The sequence below is a fragment of the Leucoraja erinacea genome, chromosome 36 (assembly GCF_028641065.1).
Source record: "Leucoraja erinacea ecotype New England chromosome 36, Leri_hhj_1, whole genome shotgun sequence".
Taxonomy (NCBI): domain Eukaryota; kingdom Metazoa; phylum Chordata; class Chondrichthyes; order Rajiformes; family Rajidae; genus Leucoraja; species Leucoraja erinaceus.
The window spans coordinates 12,707,182-12,724,981 of NC_073412.1; the positions used below are offsets into that span (position 1 = coordinate 12,707,182).

General features: G+C 45.6%; 1 protein-coding gene across 1 annotated transcript in view; it reads right to left on the reverse strand.

Annotated features, from left to right (window-relative positions):
* The window catches only part of rab8b (RAB8B, member RAS oncogene family), a 92,200-nt gene that overhangs the window by 12,170 nt on the left and 62,230 nt on the right, over positions 1-17,800 (reverse strand). Inside the window, exons 4-7 of the mRNA XM_055662803.1 lie at positions 13,934-13,994; positions 12,690-12,767; positions 1,245-1,334; positions 1,087-1,152 (exon numbers count right to left, since the gene is read on the reverse strand). Of these exons, the coding sequence (XP_055518778.1) occupies positions 1,087-1,152; positions 1,245-1,334; positions 12,690-12,767; positions 13,934-13,994 (295 nt within the window). The remainder of the gene's footprint in view (positions 1-1,086; positions 1,153-1,244; positions 1,335-12,689; positions 12,768-13,933; positions 13,995-17,800) is intronic.

Sequence of the window (17,800 nt, forward strand, 5' to 3'; positions counted from 1 at the left end):
GAGCGAGGCCAGAATCGAGGTGATGTGGTCCCTTTATCGGATGCCCGTCAGGAGTCTCGCTGTGGCGTTTTGGACTAGTTGCATGCCAGACAGGGAAGATTGGCTGATGCCAGTGTAAAGGGAGTTGCAGTAATCGAAGCGGGAGGAGATAAATGTGTGGATGATCTTTTCAAGGTCATTAAACTGGAGGAATTGGTTTATTTTATCTATCGTCCGAAGCTGAAAGAAGCTAGCTTTTACCACGGCATTGACTTGTTTGTCAAATTTCAATGCCGAGTCAAATATCATGCCAAGGTTTTTGACGTGAGGTTTGAGTAATGGGGTAAGGCTTCCAAGGCTGCCTGCTATCAATTTGATTGAGTCCGAGGGGCCGCGAAGGATGACCTCAGGCTTACTCTTGTTTAGTTGGAGGAAGTTCTGGGCCATCCAACACTTGATATCCTCGAGGCAGTGGATAAGGTCAAGTAGATTTGATCGGTTATGATGTCCTTTCCTTTCCTCCCCTTTCTGCAAACTTCACTGTCTCTAATGTTATTTGATCAAAGATCAGCATGAACTGCTCATTGTCTCGTCGCCTGCAGATGCTGCCGGCCCAGACAAATATTTGTTCTAATTTCAGAATTTTTGTAACAAATTCATTTTCAATATAAATTCGAACATAAAACAGTCCAACACTGGAACAGGCCCTTCAGCCCATGATGCCTGTGCCAAACGGGATGCTAAATTAAACATCGCCTTTAATCTTGCCCCCCTGATATTAAAGCTTGGCCCTCTAATAAGTGAAGATAGACACAAAAAACTCAGCGGGTCAGGCAGAATCTCTGGAGCAAAGGGATGGGTGACGTTTCGGGTCATGTATTCCTTTTCTCCAGAGATGCTGTCTGTCCCAATGAGTTCTCCAGCTTTTTGTGTCTATCTTCGGTTTAGACCATAATGTGCAGTTCCTTCCTACACCCCTAGTACTTGACATTGCTATCCTGGGGAGATGGTACCCACTCAGTGGTTGGTAAGTTCAGGCTACACAATAAACACATACATTTATTTGTACATTAAATCAGTTTGCACAAATTTCTCCTGGTTTCTTACCTCTTCAACGTTTATGCTGGATTTTGCACTGGTTTCCAGGAACTTAATCCCGTAATCTATCGCTAACTAGTGGGAAAAGTAACAATAAGCATTAGCCAAAAGAAAAATACACCTGAACAATTAGTCTTAAAAACAAGGAACCATTTTTGTTGCCTTACCTTCTCCCCTCGCTCTTTTGACACTTGTCTTTTCTCATTCATGTCACACTTGTTTCCCAGGATCATCCTTTCCACATCCGATGATGCATGCTGGAAAATACAGATTACTTATTCAGTCCCAACAAATAATAATTTAACTGCATTCATTTCAGACCTTTTGGGATTCAAAAGATCTGAAGAAGGGCTTCGGCCCGAAACGTTGCCCATTTCCTTCGCCCATAGATGCTGCTGCACCCGCTGAGTTTCTCCAGCATTTTTGTGTACCTTTTGGGATTTATACCTGGATAAGAATATATTTTAGCAACCTCAATGTTCAGATTTCCAACTCGGAATACAATGACTTGAAAGCATTGCTATATTATTATTATTGCGCTATTATTGTGTGTGTGCGCGCGTGTGTGTGTGTGTGTGTGTGTGTGTGTGTGTGTGTGTGTGGGTGTGTGGGTGTGTGTGTGTATGTGTGTGAATTGTGCACTCCACAATTTGAGATTTGTAATAGAAAAAAAAATCACATGTGGTTAAAAATGCACATTGTCAGATTTTAATAAAGGCCATTTTTATACATTTTGGTTTCACTATGTAGAAATTACAGCAATGTCTCAGCACACTGATACAAACCGTAGTAATGATCGCAGAAGGCAATTTTCAATGAAACAGCAAGAACATGTGAAATGCGGTCGGTGCCACCTCGGACTTCTTGAGACCGATCAGTCTGAAGAAGGGTCTCAACCCAAAACATCACCCATTCCTTCTCTCCATGCTGCCTGTCCAACTGAGTTACTCAAGCATTATGTATCTATCTTCGGTTTAAACCAGTATCTGCAGTTCCTTCCGACATAGAAAACAACAGCACAGGAACAGGCCTTTTGGCCCAGGGTATCTGTGTCGAATACGATGCCAAGATAAACTAATTCCTGCTCTTAAACTAATCTCATCTGTCTGCACACGATCCATATCATCGCATTCCCTGCATTTCCATGTGCTTAACTAAAAGTCCTGTAAATGTCACCATCTGCCTCTAACCCTGGCAACATGTCCCAGACACCCACCACTCACTGTGTAATAAACATGCCAAGTGTATGTCCTTTGAACCTTACCCCTCTCACCATCAAGCTAGGCCCTCTAGTCTTTGACATTTCCACCCTGAGAAAACTGTCCTAACTTGCTACTGTATCGATGCCTCTCATGATTTTATAAGCTGCTATAAAGTATAGGGTGGAGCAACGGTAGAGTTGCGGCTATACAGCGCCAGAGACACGGGTTCGATCCTGACTACTGTACGGAGTTTGTACATTCTCCCTGTAGGTTATCTCCAGGAGCACCAGTTTCCACCCACACTCCAAAGATGCGCAGTTTTGAGGGCTAATTGGCTTGGTAAAATTGTCAATTGTCCCTAGTGTGTGTGGGAAAGTGTTAATATGTGGGGATCGCTGGTCGGATCGGACGCGGTGGGCCGACGGGCCTGTTTCCGCACTGTATCTCTAAACTAAACTAAGTCTCGCCTCCACCTCCGGGGGTCCCGAGAAAAGAATCAATTTTCTTTTTCCCTCACTCTTGCTTCCCTCTCCTCTGTTAGTGGCAAATGTGGCAGAATTTAATGTATTTGCAACGTAATTCATGAAACTTTCCACGTTAAATCAATTAACTTCCCAATAGTAAAATCAATGATGTAAATTCATAATCAACACTCTAATCCATATTGTTATTTAAATTGGAATCTCCCCTCCAACTCTGGGCAAGAACAGCGAGCAAATAAAAAGCTTTTTCATGAATGTGTCCCTTTGTTTAGTGTTGGTAATAGAAATGTTAGCCAATGCATAGTATAAATACTTCTTTGTGATCCACTGAACTGATATTCACAATGCGAACAGGAAAACAACAGTAAAAACCACTTTGTGCAGATTGCAATGAGTGACCCCAGAATGAATGTCTCTGCTCAGTTTAAAACACTGAAGACTGAATTTACTTTCTCTTAAAAGAAAATTATATCCGAGCATTCAACTACTAACTGATGATAGACACAAAATGCTGGAGTAACTCAGCAGGACAGGCAGCATCTCTGGAGAGAAGGAATGGGTGGCGTTTTGGGTCGAGACCCTTCTCCAGACTGACGTCAGGGGAGAGGGAGATACATAGATAAGGAAGTGTAAGATGCGAAACCAGGACATAGGGAATGGAGATCAAGGAAAATGTAGAATAGATCACTGTTAGCTGGGAGAAGGTAACCAGAGATAAAATGTAGCCAGAGACAGTAAGACTGGTCAGAGAACAGAAAGGGGGAGGGATGGAGAGAGAGGGAAAGCAAGGGTTACTTGAAGTTAAGAGAAGTCAATCTTCATACCGTTGGGGTGCAAGCTATCCAAGCGAAATACGAGGTGCTGTTCCTCCAATTTGCACTGGGCCTCACTCTGACAATGGTGGAGGCCATGGACAGAAAGGTCAGTGTGGGAGGGGGAGTTAAAGTGTTTATCAACCGGGAGATCAGGTAGGTTTCGGTGGACTGAGCGGAGGTGCTCAGAGAAATGATCGCCGAGCCTGCACTTGGTTTCGGGACAACTAACTGGTTCATTACCCTCAGCCTGGGTAACATCTTTGCATCATCTCCCCCATCCTGGTGATACAACAGCATACAGTTTGTTTCGCTATAAGTAGCTCCTAGCAAGCCTCTCAATATTTGAAAATGGACACAAAATGCTGGAGTAATTCCGCGGGACAGGCAGCATCTCTGGATAGAAGGAATGGGTGACGTTTTGGGTGGTCCCTTCCTCAATATTTGGTTGTCTTTACTCCCATTTTGTTTAGTTTACGGATACAGCGTGGAAATACCACCGGGGGCGCTGCACGATTGGCAGCCCCGCCAACAGTCTGTCTGTTTTTTCGTCTATTTAAATTTTTTTTAGTGTGTTAAAAGTTTGTGTAAAAATTCTCCTGTTTGTTGTATGTGGGGGGAGGGGGTGCGGGGTGGTGGAAACTTGTTTTCAGTTTCTTACCTTGCCGGAGATGTGATTATTTTCCGGATCGCATCTCCGGTCGTTCTGCGGACTAACATCGATGGAGCTGGAGGCCTCCTTCGACTGACTTGAGACCCACCGCGGGGCGTGGACTTAACATCGGAGCCGATCCTTTGCCTGGGATCACCTGCGGATTTCACCATCGGGAGCTCACAGTCTCGGGAGAGACCGTGGATGTCTTGAGCTCCAACGATACAGAGGTTCGACCAGCCCAGACCCGAGGTCAGATCGCTCGGAGCGGGGGAGCTGACACCCCCCCGTTGCAGGAGCTGATCACCCCGATGCGGAGGGCCCGACCGCTGGCCACAGGAGTCAAGATCGTCCCGTTTACGGAGGGATCGAGTCCCCCGACCGCGGGAGAACAATGAAGGGAAGAGATTTGAACTTTTTTTCGCCTTCCATCACAGTGAGGAATGTGGAGGAGTCACTGCGGTGGATGTTTATGTTAAAATGTATTTTGTGTGTTCCGTTGCTTTTTATTTGGCAAATGAAATTCCTCGTATGTGGCTAAACATACTTGGCTAATAAAGTATTATTGTGATTGATTGCGATTGTGAAACGGGCCTTTTGGCCCACCGGGTTCACGCTGACCAGTGATCCCTGTACACCAGCAGTATCCTACACACTATGGACAATTTAAAATGGTGTCAAGTGGATCTGACCCACCGAGTTCTTCCAGCATTGTTTTTTTGTGTGGAGTGAATAGAGAGAAACTTCCCATTGGCAGAAAGAAAAGCATAAGATATAGATTGAAGGTGAATGGCAAATGTAACAGCAAAAAGGAAGCGGCCTTTTTTTGGCCTGTGATGCATTGCTACTGTAGTATTAGAGGCAGAATCAATTGCAGCATTAAAAAGGGAACAGGATATGCATGTGAAAGGAAAGAATTTGCAGAGCTGTTGAGAGAAAGGTGGGGGTGTGGAACTGAACCAGATTGCTCACACATTCACTATTCTATAGAGGACAAAGTGGTCACTCTCGTGATATATCCTGTGCACCCACACATGATTTGGCTGTAGCATGCAAGATTTGAGTCGGCAAAGAAAGTTATTGAGAGGCTGAATGGTCTGAGTTTTGAAAGCGCTACAAATACAAAATAAAAAAAGATACAAAGTGCTAGAGTAACTCAGCGGGTCAGACCAGAGAACCAAGATAGATCACTCCTGCTAAATGCAATGGGCTGACGTGTAGTACGCAACGGAGCGGAACGTGGGCCTTTTTTTCATCCACTTCCGTAACCCGACCCGACCCGCAGTGTAATCGATGTTGCGGGGGAACAGTTTGTGTTAATAAATTAAAATTCTGAAAATGAGGAGAAGATTTTTACCAAATAACTTTTTTTTTTGCGAGGATGTTTCCGTAGCCGGCTTCTGTCTCCGCACTAGTTATCTTTGCTCCGCTACGATGGGATCTTTGGTGCGGAGACGGAAGCCGGTTACGGAAATGGGGCCGAAAATGACCCATGAATCTGCCCATGGCCGTACTACGTCTTCTCCGTCGAGTGATCCATCTTGCTTTCTATAGGATCTTTGGGCCAGACAGCGTCAGTCTAAAGAAGAGTCCTGACCCAAAACATCATTATCCATGTTCTCTAGGAATGCTGCCTGACCTGCTGGGTTTGTGTCCTTGTTTTGTAAACCAGCATCTGCAGTTCCTTGTTTCTCCTCTCCCATCCCCACTACCCTAGCATCCATCCAGGCTTTGTCCTGCCCCCCCCCCCCCCTCCTAAAATCATTCTGAAGAAGGGTCCCTACCCAAAGCGTTACCTATCCATGTTCTCTAGGGATGCTGCCTGACCCATGGGTTTGTCTCTTATTTTTGTAAACCAGCATCTGCAGTTCCTTGTTTCTACAAATAAGGCTGATATGTTTTCTGCCATCAATTTGCCTAACCCTATATTTATGAAATGCTAAAGATAGATTTGGGTGCTTTCTACAAGTTACCTGGCACACTGGAAATCTATAGGCAGCTGACACCCCAGCTGCATGAATATTGACTTGTCTAACTTTAAGTAAGTCTGAAGAAGGGTTTCGGCCCGAAACGTTGCCTATTTCCTTCGCTCCATAGATGCTGCTGCACCCGCTGAGTTTCTCCAGCTTTTTTGTGTAACTTTAAGTAACCCTTGCTCTCCCTCTCTCCCCCCCCCCCCCCCCCTCCTTCCCAGTTTTCCGATCAGCCAGCTGTGTCCCTGATTACGAGATTACATTTTATCTCTTTGCGCTTCGTTGTCAGCTTCTCCAATGATCTATTCACATTTTCCTTGAGCTACATTTCCTTTGATGTTCAAGAGGGAACTGCAGATGCTGGAAAATCGAAGGTAGACAAAATTGCTGGAGAAACTCAGCGGGTGCGGCAGCATCTATGGAGCGAAGGAAATAGGCAACGTTTCGGGACGAAACGTTGCCTATTTCCTTCGCTCCATAGATGCTGCCGCACCTGCTGAGTTTCTCCAGCAATTTTGTCTATCTCCTTTGATGTCTCGTTTTCACACCTTACACTTCCTTATCTCCGTCTCCCACTCGCCTGACTCTCAGTCTGATGAAGGGTCTCGACCCAAAACGTCACCTGTTCCTTCCCTCCGGAGATGCTGCCCATCCCGCTGTTACTCCAGCATTTTGTGTCTATCCCCTGGAAATCTATATTGGTTAAAAAAAAATCCAAGCGACAACGCAAAAATCCCAACGTTGTGACAAATGTTAAGTTTATTCTGCAGTCAGCATCTTTGTCATAGGCCTGCCTCAAATAAATTGCCCAAACATGACATTTTAGCTGATGTTAACACATTTCCCAAGTTATCACGTATGAGGCTATTTTTTTGATATTTCATGATATAAAATTCAAACTATGCCAACACATATTCATGGAGCAGAGAAAGATACTAATCAAAACAATACTGGCTTTCATTTAAAAATGTGGTGTAAAAATGTGGTATGGCAGACCTGGTCATCTGCACCACTAAACTGAATCATTATAAAACAATAAACAGCCCAACAAGTTAATGTTGGTTTAATTTAGTTTAGAAATAGGCCCTTCGACCCATCAAGTCTACGCCGACCAGAGATCCCCGCATACTAGCACTATCTTAGATAGTGGAAGACTGGATAGACTCGGCTTGAATTTAGAAGATTGAGGGGGGGGGGATCTTATAGAAATGTACAAAATTCTTAAGGGGTTGGACAGGCTAGATGCAGGAAGATTGTTCCCGATGTTGGGGAAGTCCAGAACAAGGGGTCACAGTTTAAGGATAAGGGGGAAATCTTTTAGGACCGAGATGAGAAAAAAAAAAAAATTCACACAGAGAGTGGTGAATCTGCGGAATTCTCTGCCACAGAAGGTAGTTGAGGCCAGTTCATTGGCTATATTTAAGAGGGAGTTAGATTTGGCCCTTGTGGCTAAAGGGATCAGGGGGTATGGAGAGAAGGCAGGTACAGGATACTGAGTTGGATGATCAGCCATGATCATATTGAATGGCGGTGCAGGCTCGATGGTCCGAATGGCCTACTCCTGCACCTATTTTCTATGCCTCTTTGTTTCGATCTTACACACGCTGGAGACAATTTAACCAAACCAATTATCCTACAAACCTGTACGTCTTTCGAGTGTGGGGGGAAACCGGAGCACCCGGAGAAAACCCACGAAGTGCACAGGGAGAACGTACAAACTCAGTACAGACAGCACCTGTAGTCAGGATCGAACCTGGGTCTCTGGTGCTGTAAGGCAGTAGCTCTACCTCTACGTCATCGTGCCGCCCCATGGATACAAGAATGCAAATGCTGTGTACACAAAAAGGGACAAAGTGCTGGAGCAACTCAGCGGGTCAGCCAGCATCTCCCAGAGCATGGATAGGTGATGTTTTGAGTCTGCATCCTTCTTCAGATTGATTGGGTGTTTGGAGGTGGGGGGAGAAACATAGAAACATAGTAAATAGGTGCAGGAGGAGGCCATTCGGCCCTTCGAGCCAGCACCGCCATTCATTGTGATCATGGCTGATCATCCCTGTTTTTACAAAATGTTAAATGGTCAGCTCGACATAGACTACAAGACCTACACCAAACCCAAACCAATTAAGAGCAGATGAGGGCATTCGATCCAATTTGTGATCCCAGCTACAAAGACAGATGTGTACAGAAATTCATTCTTCCCCCGCACAATTAAAGCATGGAATAATCTCCACCCAACTATAGTTACCCAACCAGATGCAACTAAATTTAAAGTAGCTCTTTCTTCCCAATAACTCTTTCTGGCTTAAGCCCTCCCTTCACCACCTCCAGTTTAAATTCTATTTGGAATATTTTGGAGGACCAAGAAACCAAGAATCCCCAATCAAGTAGAAGATTAACGCGTTGATACTGTTTTCTGTACAACAATGCAGAAAGTTCTGTTTACACAGTTTTTTTCTCATAGACCTGCAAATTAACTTCCCTCATGCCTACCGGACATCCTTATGCCGTATAAGTTGCCTAGGCTTATAAATACCAAAGGGAACTAGCTGGTTATAAAATTAGAGGGGAAGTGAGAATTGAAATGAGGGACAAATGAAGGCAGTTTTCTGCAAAAAAAAGTAAGCTGCAAACAGAAAAGAGAATCCAAAAGTGTTCTGTAAATGGTAGATGAGAAGTGGAGGATTTTGTGGGAAGTAAAGGAGAAGCGTAGAGTGATATTTACAGCAATCATGTGGGGGGGGAAGGGTGTGTGTGTGTGTGTGTGTGTGTGTGTGTGTGTGTGTGTGTGTGTGTGGGTGTGAGTGTGTGGGTGTGTGTGTGTGTGTGTGTGTGTGCGTGCGTGCGTGCGTGCGTGCGTGTGTGTGTGTGCGCGCGTCTTTGTCCGTCTCTGTGTTCCCCTTCAGTTATTATATTGTTTACAGAGTATTATGTTGATAAGTTCACAGAGAACAATTAGGCCATTCGGCCCATCGAGTCCACTCTGCCATCCAATCATGGCTGATCTCTCCCTCCTAATCCCATTTTCCTGCCTTCTCCCCATAACCCGTTCTAATCAAGAACTTGTCTCACTGTGCCATGGACTTTGCCTCCACAGCCCTCTGTGGCAATGAGTTCCACAGATTAACTACCCTCTGACTAAAGAAGTTCCTCCTCATGTTTACATATTCTGTTGTGCTGCTGAAAGTAAGAATTTCAATGTTCTATCTGGGACATATACCAACGAAACACTTGACTCTTGAGGTCAGCAATTGTAGGCTGCTCAATTTAACCAATGAGTCTGAAGAAGGGTCTCGACCTGAAACATCGCCTATTCCTTCTCTCCATAGATGCTGCCTCACCCGCTGAGTTTCTCCAGCATTTTCTGTGTACCTTTGATTGTTCCAGCATCTGCAGTTCTTTCTTAACCAGTGGTAATGTTTTCCACCACTGATCAGGGACTGGATTAAGGCCAGCCAGCACAGATGCAAGGGTAAATGATGCTTAGTTCATTTGACACAATCATTCAATGAGCTAATGGATAGAGCTGGAGGGGAATGCAATCTCGGTTTCAGGCTTCCAACATCGGTAATTTATTTGATTTTTGGGAGATGTTTTTAAAAACCAGATAATGCATTGTACATGTACTTCCAGAAGGCTTTTGGTAAGGGACTGCATTACATATTTAGCAGTAAGTCAAAGCATAGAGCATAAAAGGGTTGTTGATAGTAAGGGACATGAAGTGGCTCAGTAAAAGACACGAGTGGATGGTTAATTTTTGGACTGAGGATGAATGGCAGCCTTCCCCAGGGAGCAATGTAGTATTGCTTTGTTGATCCAATATCAACCTGTGGACCACAACAAGTCCAATTTGCAAATGGTACAAAATTTGGCCGTGTTGCTAATTGCGAAGAGGACAGTGCAAACTGCAGCAGGATATCAACAGTACGAGTGAAATGAGGGGACACAAGGCAGGTGAATTTTAATGCAGCAAAATGAGGCAACACAATTTGGTAGGAACAAGGAGAGACAATATACACGTGTGCAGAAACCAAGGGTCTTGTGGGGTATGTGTGTGAATTGATGCAAGTGAAAGGACAGGTTTAGAAAGCAGCTGATAAATCGTGCACAATTCTGGGCTTCACGAGTAGAGGCTAAGACTGATGAGAGCATAGATAGGGTAGACAATCAGAACATTTATCCTAGGGTGTAAATGTGTAAATTGCGAGGGCATAGTTTAAAGGAGATGAGTGGGTCACATTTATTTTATACACAGAGAGTGGTGGTTACATGGAATGTGATGCCAAGGGGGGTGGTGGGAGAATACATGATAGTGGCATTGAACAGGCTATTGGGTCGGCACATTCAAAGTAACATTAGCAAATTTGCAGATGACAAAGCTGGGTGGCAGTGTGAACTGTGAGGAGGATGCTATGAAAATGCAGGGTGACTTGGACAGGCTGGGGGAGTGGGCAGATGCATGGCAGATTAAGTTTAATGCGGATAAATGTGAGGTTATCCACTTTGATAGCAAAAACAGGAAGGCAGATTACTATCTAAATGGCGTCAAGTTGGGAAAAGGGGAAGTACAATGGGATCTGGGGTCCTTGTACATCAGTCTATGAAAGTAAGCATGCAGGTACAGCAGGCAGTGAAGAAAGCGAATGGCATGTTGGCCTTTATAACAAGAGGAATCGAATATAGGAGCAAAGAGGTCCTTCTGCAGTTATACAGAGCCCTAGTGTGACCACACCTGGAATATTGTGTACAGTTTTGGTTCCCTAATTTGAGGAAAGGACATTCTTGCTATTGAGTGAGTGCAGCGTAGGTTTATAAGGTTAATTCCCGGGATGGCGGGACTGTCATATGCTGAGAGAATGGAGCAGCTGGGCTTGTACACTCTGGAGTTTAGAATGATGAGAGGGTATCTCATTGAAACATATAAGATTGTTAAGGGCTTGGACACGCTAGAGGCAGGAAACATGTTTGGGGGAGTCCAGAACCAGGGGCCACAGTTTAAAAATAAGGAGGAAGCCATTTAGAACGGAGAGGAAACACTTTTTCTCACAGAGAGTTGTGAGTCTGTGGAATTCTCTGCCTCAGAGGGCAGTGGAGGCAGGTTCTCTGGATGCTTTCAGAGAGAGCTAGATAGGGCTCTTAAAAATAGCGGAGTCAGGGGATATGGGGAAAAGGCAGGAACGGGGTACTGATTGGGAATGATCAGCCATGATCACATTGAATGGCGGTGCTGGCTCGAAGGGCCGAATGGCCTACTCCTGCACCTATTGTCTATTGTCACATGGATGTGCAGGCAGAGATCAGAATGACTTGGGTTCATGTTGGGCATGGGTATTGTGGGCAAAGGTACTGTTCCATGTCATGGAGCATAACATTGGAATGGGTTTTATATTATTGCTCGTTTAAGATTACAACCTCCTCATCTTCATGCAAACCAGCGCAGAAAGTTTTTACTCTCTGACCCTCAATCAGAATCTCAGTTGCTTCTGGGCCCCCCACCAGCAGTTGCTTTGCACCCACTTGTCTCAGAATGAGACAGCACGATGGTGGCATGGTAGCGTGGCCATAGAGTTGCTGCCTTAGGAGACCAAAACAGCAACCTCTGGTGACCTTGCCCACCACCCCAAAAAAAAAATATCAAGGTCGAGGTGACCTGCAACCTCCTACCACCTCCCACACACATGCTGAAAACCTTCCTTGACTATGAAGGAAACCAGCTTCGACTAAAACCTCCAGTAACCTCATGGAAACCTTGGGTGGCGGGCAAGGTCACCAGAGGTTGCTGTTTAGGTCTCCTAAGTGGGACAGGGACTTTACAGTGCCGGATTCGATCCTGACCATGGGTGCTGTCTGTACGGAGCTTGTTCCTCCCCCGTGACAACGTGGGTTTTCTCTGGGTGCTCCGGTTTCCTCCCATACTCCAAAGACGTACAGGTTTATAGGTTAATTGGCTTTGGTCTAAAAAAAAATTGTAAATTGTCCTTAGTGTGTGTAGGATAGTGCTAGTGTATGGGGTCGGTGTGGACTTGGTGGGCCGAAGGGCCTGTATCTCAAAACTAAAAACTGTTTTATGCCGTGTACTCTGAAACGTGAATAATTAACTTCAAAAAGACCTGACAAAGTCAACACAATCCAAGGACTCAAATCTGTGAAAAATAACAGCATTCTTCGTGGTTAAGAGTTATTTCAAACTTTCAGCAATGTACATCATCAAAAGAAATCCATTATTTCTTCAAATAACGGTCAAATGCAGTTCATTAATTTAGTATTAGGCAGCCTTTGGAAACCTGTGCAGGAAGGAACTGCAGATGCTGGTTTACACCAAAGATAGACACAATATGCTGGAGTAACTCAGCAGGTCAGGCAGCATTTCTGGAGACGTGTTAAAGCTCGAGACCCTTCTTCAGACACTTTTCGGGTCAGAATGGAAACATATGGGATGCATCAACCATTTAGTTACTACTGACAGATGAAAACCTTGAACAGATGTTACTCACCTCTTCTATATTCCTTATCCAGTTCTTTATGTTATCAAAGGACTTCTCATTTGTTATGTCATATACCAGCATTATTCCCTAGAAAAGGTAAAAAAAGGGCAGGGTTTGTAGCATGCACGTTGCTCGCACAGAAACAGCAATTCATAACAAAACAGTCACGTGACATACAATGTGAAACAAGGTTAAAGTGGTGGTTTTTAAAGGGACATTTTCCAGGTGGCAAGATTGAGAACCTAAGGAAGCAAGTTTTTGAGTTTTATTTTTTGTCATGTGTACCAAGGCATGCTAACTAGTCAGCAGAAAGGCGATACATGATTACAATCGACCAATCCACAGTACACAGATACATGATAGAGGGAATAACGTTTAGTGCAAGGTAAAGCCCAGTAAAGTCTGATCAAAGATAGTTCGAAGGTCTCGGATGAGGTAGATGGTAGCTCAGGACTGCTCTCTAGTTATTGTTAAGATGTTTACTGCACTCTAGTTGTTGGTAGGATTGGGTGTTATCTAGCTCTGCGTGAAACAATAGCGATTACATTATGTAGATTAGCGAGGAAACGTAATGATTTATTTTTGGAAATATTCCTCAAAGAGGCTCCAAAGTAATTTCACTAAAGGTTTCAGGGAACACAGCAAAACAAATCTGATGTTATTATACAGCGTTTGTTGAAAGGATTGAAATTTTCCGTTGGAAAACCAGTCTGTGCAGAATCTATTCACTGGCTAACTGCTATAAAGTTACAAGAGAGTACAGTACTGGCACTGCTTAAATTGCCAGTAGTGAGTGGCCAAATGCACAGGCAGAGTGTAATGGCATACTGCCCCTGAGCTTGGTGGTCTGATGCTCACTGGTTATACCCGAGCTTACACTCGCCAGAGGTACATACAGACATTTAAATCTGGTGTGTTTCCATTGATGCCTGGACAATTGTGAACTGGACTTTCATATCTCCCTACGAGTCACAGGGACAAGATTTTCCTTATCCCAACATTCCTAACATCATATCCCATCCAGCATTCTTGTCTGCATGTGACGAGTTTAATTGTGTACAAACTAATTCCGGTAACATCAGACAATGGAACATTTCAAACATGACTCAACCAGGAGCGGTGGAATAATAAAAGTCATTTAGCAGCAGAAAGTGGTGTTAATGTTTCCTATTGATCCAAAAATTAAAATTGTAAATATGACTTAGTACTTTTGTGCATGACTAACTTGGACGAGGTGGACAGTACATATTTACCATAGCTCCTCTGTAGTATGCGGTTGTGATGGTACGGAATCTTTCTTGGCCGGCCGTGTCCCTGAATTGATTAAAAAAAAGAGTAAATCTCAACATGAATGTCAGTTTCCGATGTTCCCATAATTGGACTGTGTACATGGCTTGCAGTAACTGATCTGCCTTCTCAAATATCTGTGACTGCTTCATAGCACAGAGAAGATAGTAGAACAGTACTTTGTGCCACAATGGCTGCACCAAACATTATGCCAAAACCAATCTTTATCTGCACTTAATCCAAATACCTCCATTTTAGTCTTAGAGATGCAGTATGGAAACAGGCCCTTCGGCCCATCGAGTCCATGCCGTCCACCGATCACCGTTCACATTAGTTCCATGTTATACCAATATACCAAGCGCGGCTTGGAATGGCTGTGGGACTTTGCTAGCGCCTGCCGGGGGCTCCAACAACAAGACCTGGAGCGCAGCCTTGCATCACCCGGCACGGCGTAAATGGCCGCGGGACAATTACCATCGCTCGCCGGGGGCTTTGACTCTGACATCGGGAGGGGAATGGGGAGAGATAAGTCATTGCCTTCCATCACAGCGAGGAGGAGATGCGCTGTGATGGATGTTTGTGTAAATTGTGTTGTGATTGGTTCTTTCTTGTGTGTATGACTGCAGAAACAACATTTCGTTTAAACCTCAATGAGGTTCAAATGACAAATAAATTGTATTGTATTGTATTGTACTGTACCACATTCTCAACCACTCCCTACACACTTGGGACCATTTACAGAGGCCAACCCTGCGCATCTGTTTCTGGGATGTGGGAGGAAACCGGAAAACACGGAGGAAACCCACGTGGTCAAAGGGAGAACGTGCAAACTCCACACAGACAGCAGCCGAGGTCAATACTGAACTTGAGTCTCTAGCGCTGCGAGGCATTGTGCCGTCCTTGCTTATCCATTTGCCTATCCAAGTGTAGACAACAAATAGAGTATGGTTAGCAGACCAGTGGCAGCTGTTATGCTGTCGTCATTGAAGGCATGTGCTGGATTGGCAGTAAAATGGATCTTTTGATTTTGCTGATTGGAATAGACGCTAGAACCCCCAACACAGGTTGTTAGGCATGAGATCTATAACTCAGTTTAGTGCCAATCATGCCACTGGGATTCCTCTGTATGGGATCTTTGGCAGACAGTGGAAAGACGAGAATGTTTCAAAAAATACTGTTTTGTTTTGAGATCGAAAGTGCTAAACTTTAGCACAGCGGGGGTCATGCGCATTGTGTTCCGTCCTTGCAGATCACATTTGCCTATCCAAGTGGTAGACAAAAATAGAGTATGTGGTTATCAGAAAATATGTTTGTTTTATGCTGTCGTCATTGAAGGCAGGTGCTGGATTGGCAGTAAAATGGATCTTTTGATTTTGCTGATTGGAATAGACGCTAGAACCCCCAACACAGGTTGTTAGGCATGAGATATATAACACAGTTTAGTGCCAATCATGCCACTGGGATTCCTCTGTATGGGAGATGGCATTCTCACGTGGGCCAAAGGGCCTGTTTCTACACTCTGTGCGTCTAAAATATAAATTTAAGATGCAAAGGGGGAAGAGGAGGGGAGAATGATAGATGAGATAGATTGCAGGATAGATTCAATGCAAATAGCGGTAGGCGGCGCGGCTCTGGCCAGCAGCGGCCTCTGCAGTCTGTCCGCGTTTTTATTATTTTCTGTCTGTGTTTTAATGTAGTTTGTGTTATTTTTTGTTGGGGGTGTGTGTGGGGGGGTGGGAATGGGGAAACTTTTTAAATCTCTATCCTGCACTGGAGACCCGACCTTTTTCTCGTCGGGTTTCCGTTGTCGTTGGGGCCGCAACGAGGAGCGGCCTCCAACAGGAAGAAGCCGGGGACTCTGGTGCTACTCACCGTCGCCGTCGCGGGGCTGGCCGAGTCCGGTGTGGTTGGAGCGGTGGAGGAGCGCTGCTGCTGCTGCTGCCGATGCCGCTGCTGAGTCGGAGGCTGCTGCTGCGGGTCTGCGGACAGCGGCGCCAGGAGCCCGCGGATCCCTGGAGAGAGACCGCTTTTCGGGGCTCCTGCAACGGCGAATTCTCCCGCCCGTGTTGCGGGGTTGAAGAGCTACTGGAGTGGGGCCTCACTACACCGCCCCGCGCGGCTGGAATGGCCGCGGGACTTTGCGAGCGCACACCGGGGGCTCCAACAAAGACCCGGTGTGCGACCTCGCACCACCCGGCGTGGCTTCAATGGCCGCGGGACAATCGCCATCGCCAGCCGGGGGCTTTGACTTTGACTCTGACATCGGGGGGGGGGGGAGAGTGCAGTGGAGAGATAAGTTTTTTTTTGGCCTTCCATCACAGCTATGTGATGGATGTTTATGTAAAATGTAATTATGTTGTGTCTGGGTCTATTTGTGTGTAATGTATGGCTGCAGAAACGGCATTTCGTTTGGACCTCTAGGGGTCCAAATGACAATTAAATTGACTCTTGACTCTTGACAACCATGCAAAAAGATCTTTCCTTTGGTTCTAGTGAAATAGTTAAAGAACGGACATAGATCTTGCACCCACCATTGTCCATGCTGCCCATCAGGTACCTACCAAGGCCAACCCCATTTACCAGAACTTGACCGTGGGCCAAGGTGCTTTTTTGTTTCATTTCGTGGTCTACATCACGTATCTACCAGTATTTAAAACGTTGTGTAAAAAATATTATAGAAATCATACCTGAAACTCGTCAAGAACAAAACCGGAACATATTTTTAAAATATGAGAGAAACCTCCAATTTTCTGAGTAGTAATTGTCCAATCAAAGCACGTTTGACATTGAGTCGGACGCCAATTGACCAATCATGCGCTTTGTTTCATTCTAGCTAGGCAGCGAGCACAGTGGGATCATGGCTGCCTCCTCATTACATCACAACAACAGCAAGGTTTCCAAGGAAGAAAGGGAATGCAACCACTTGCTGGTTATTTTGTTATACAACCGATTTATCTTTGTAAAGTTATGATGTTGTAAACTGTGCAATAAAAATGCAATATAAAAATGTAGAGCTGGGGTTAGGATTAGGGTTAGGGTTCGGCATTTTCCTCTCAATGGAAGAGGGTTAGGGTTAGGACAGGGGTCGGCAACCTACGGCCCACGAGCCAGATCCTGCCCGTAACCCAAAAACATCCAGCCCGCAGGCGTATTTTTTTTCTGAGGACCACCGTGATGGAGCCGGAGGTATAGGGGTGCTGAAGGTGGCCGTGGGCTGATCTGAGCAGCAGGAGGGAAGAGAGGGGGGTTAGACAGTCGTCCAGCGGGTGCTGTGAAGGGTCGGTCGGGCTGTCGACCGGCCGGTGTTGCAGCAAGCGAGCGAGCGCGCAGGCGGGCGGACTGATGGAGCCGGCGCTATGGGGGTGCTGAAGGCGGCCCGGGCAGCATGCAGGATAGTGCTGCTCCCCACCATGTTGACATTCGGTGTAATCGTGGCATCGGGTGGGCTGCTGCTGGTGATCCAGAAGGGCATGCTGGCCGAGGTGGACCCGCTGAGCGGCCACACGTACGGAGCCCGCAGCCGGTCCCAATGTGGTTCCAGCTCCAGCCGTGGGCAGCTCTGGAAAGGGGCGGGTTAGGGTTAGGCATTTTCCTCTCAGTGGAAGATGCCTTAGCCTTCCCCCAGCCTGGCACTGCCCCAGTCCCACTATGGCTGTGACCCCCACTCTGCACACTGGCAGTCAGTGGGGTTCAGTAAACAGGGGAACACATGGGATCTGCCCTCACCCATTAATTAGGCAGGCTCAGGAAATCCGGGATCTCTACAGCATTCCCATATTCAATGTTCCCATATACAGCTATATATTATTGAGCACAGGATGGCGCTGTTACTT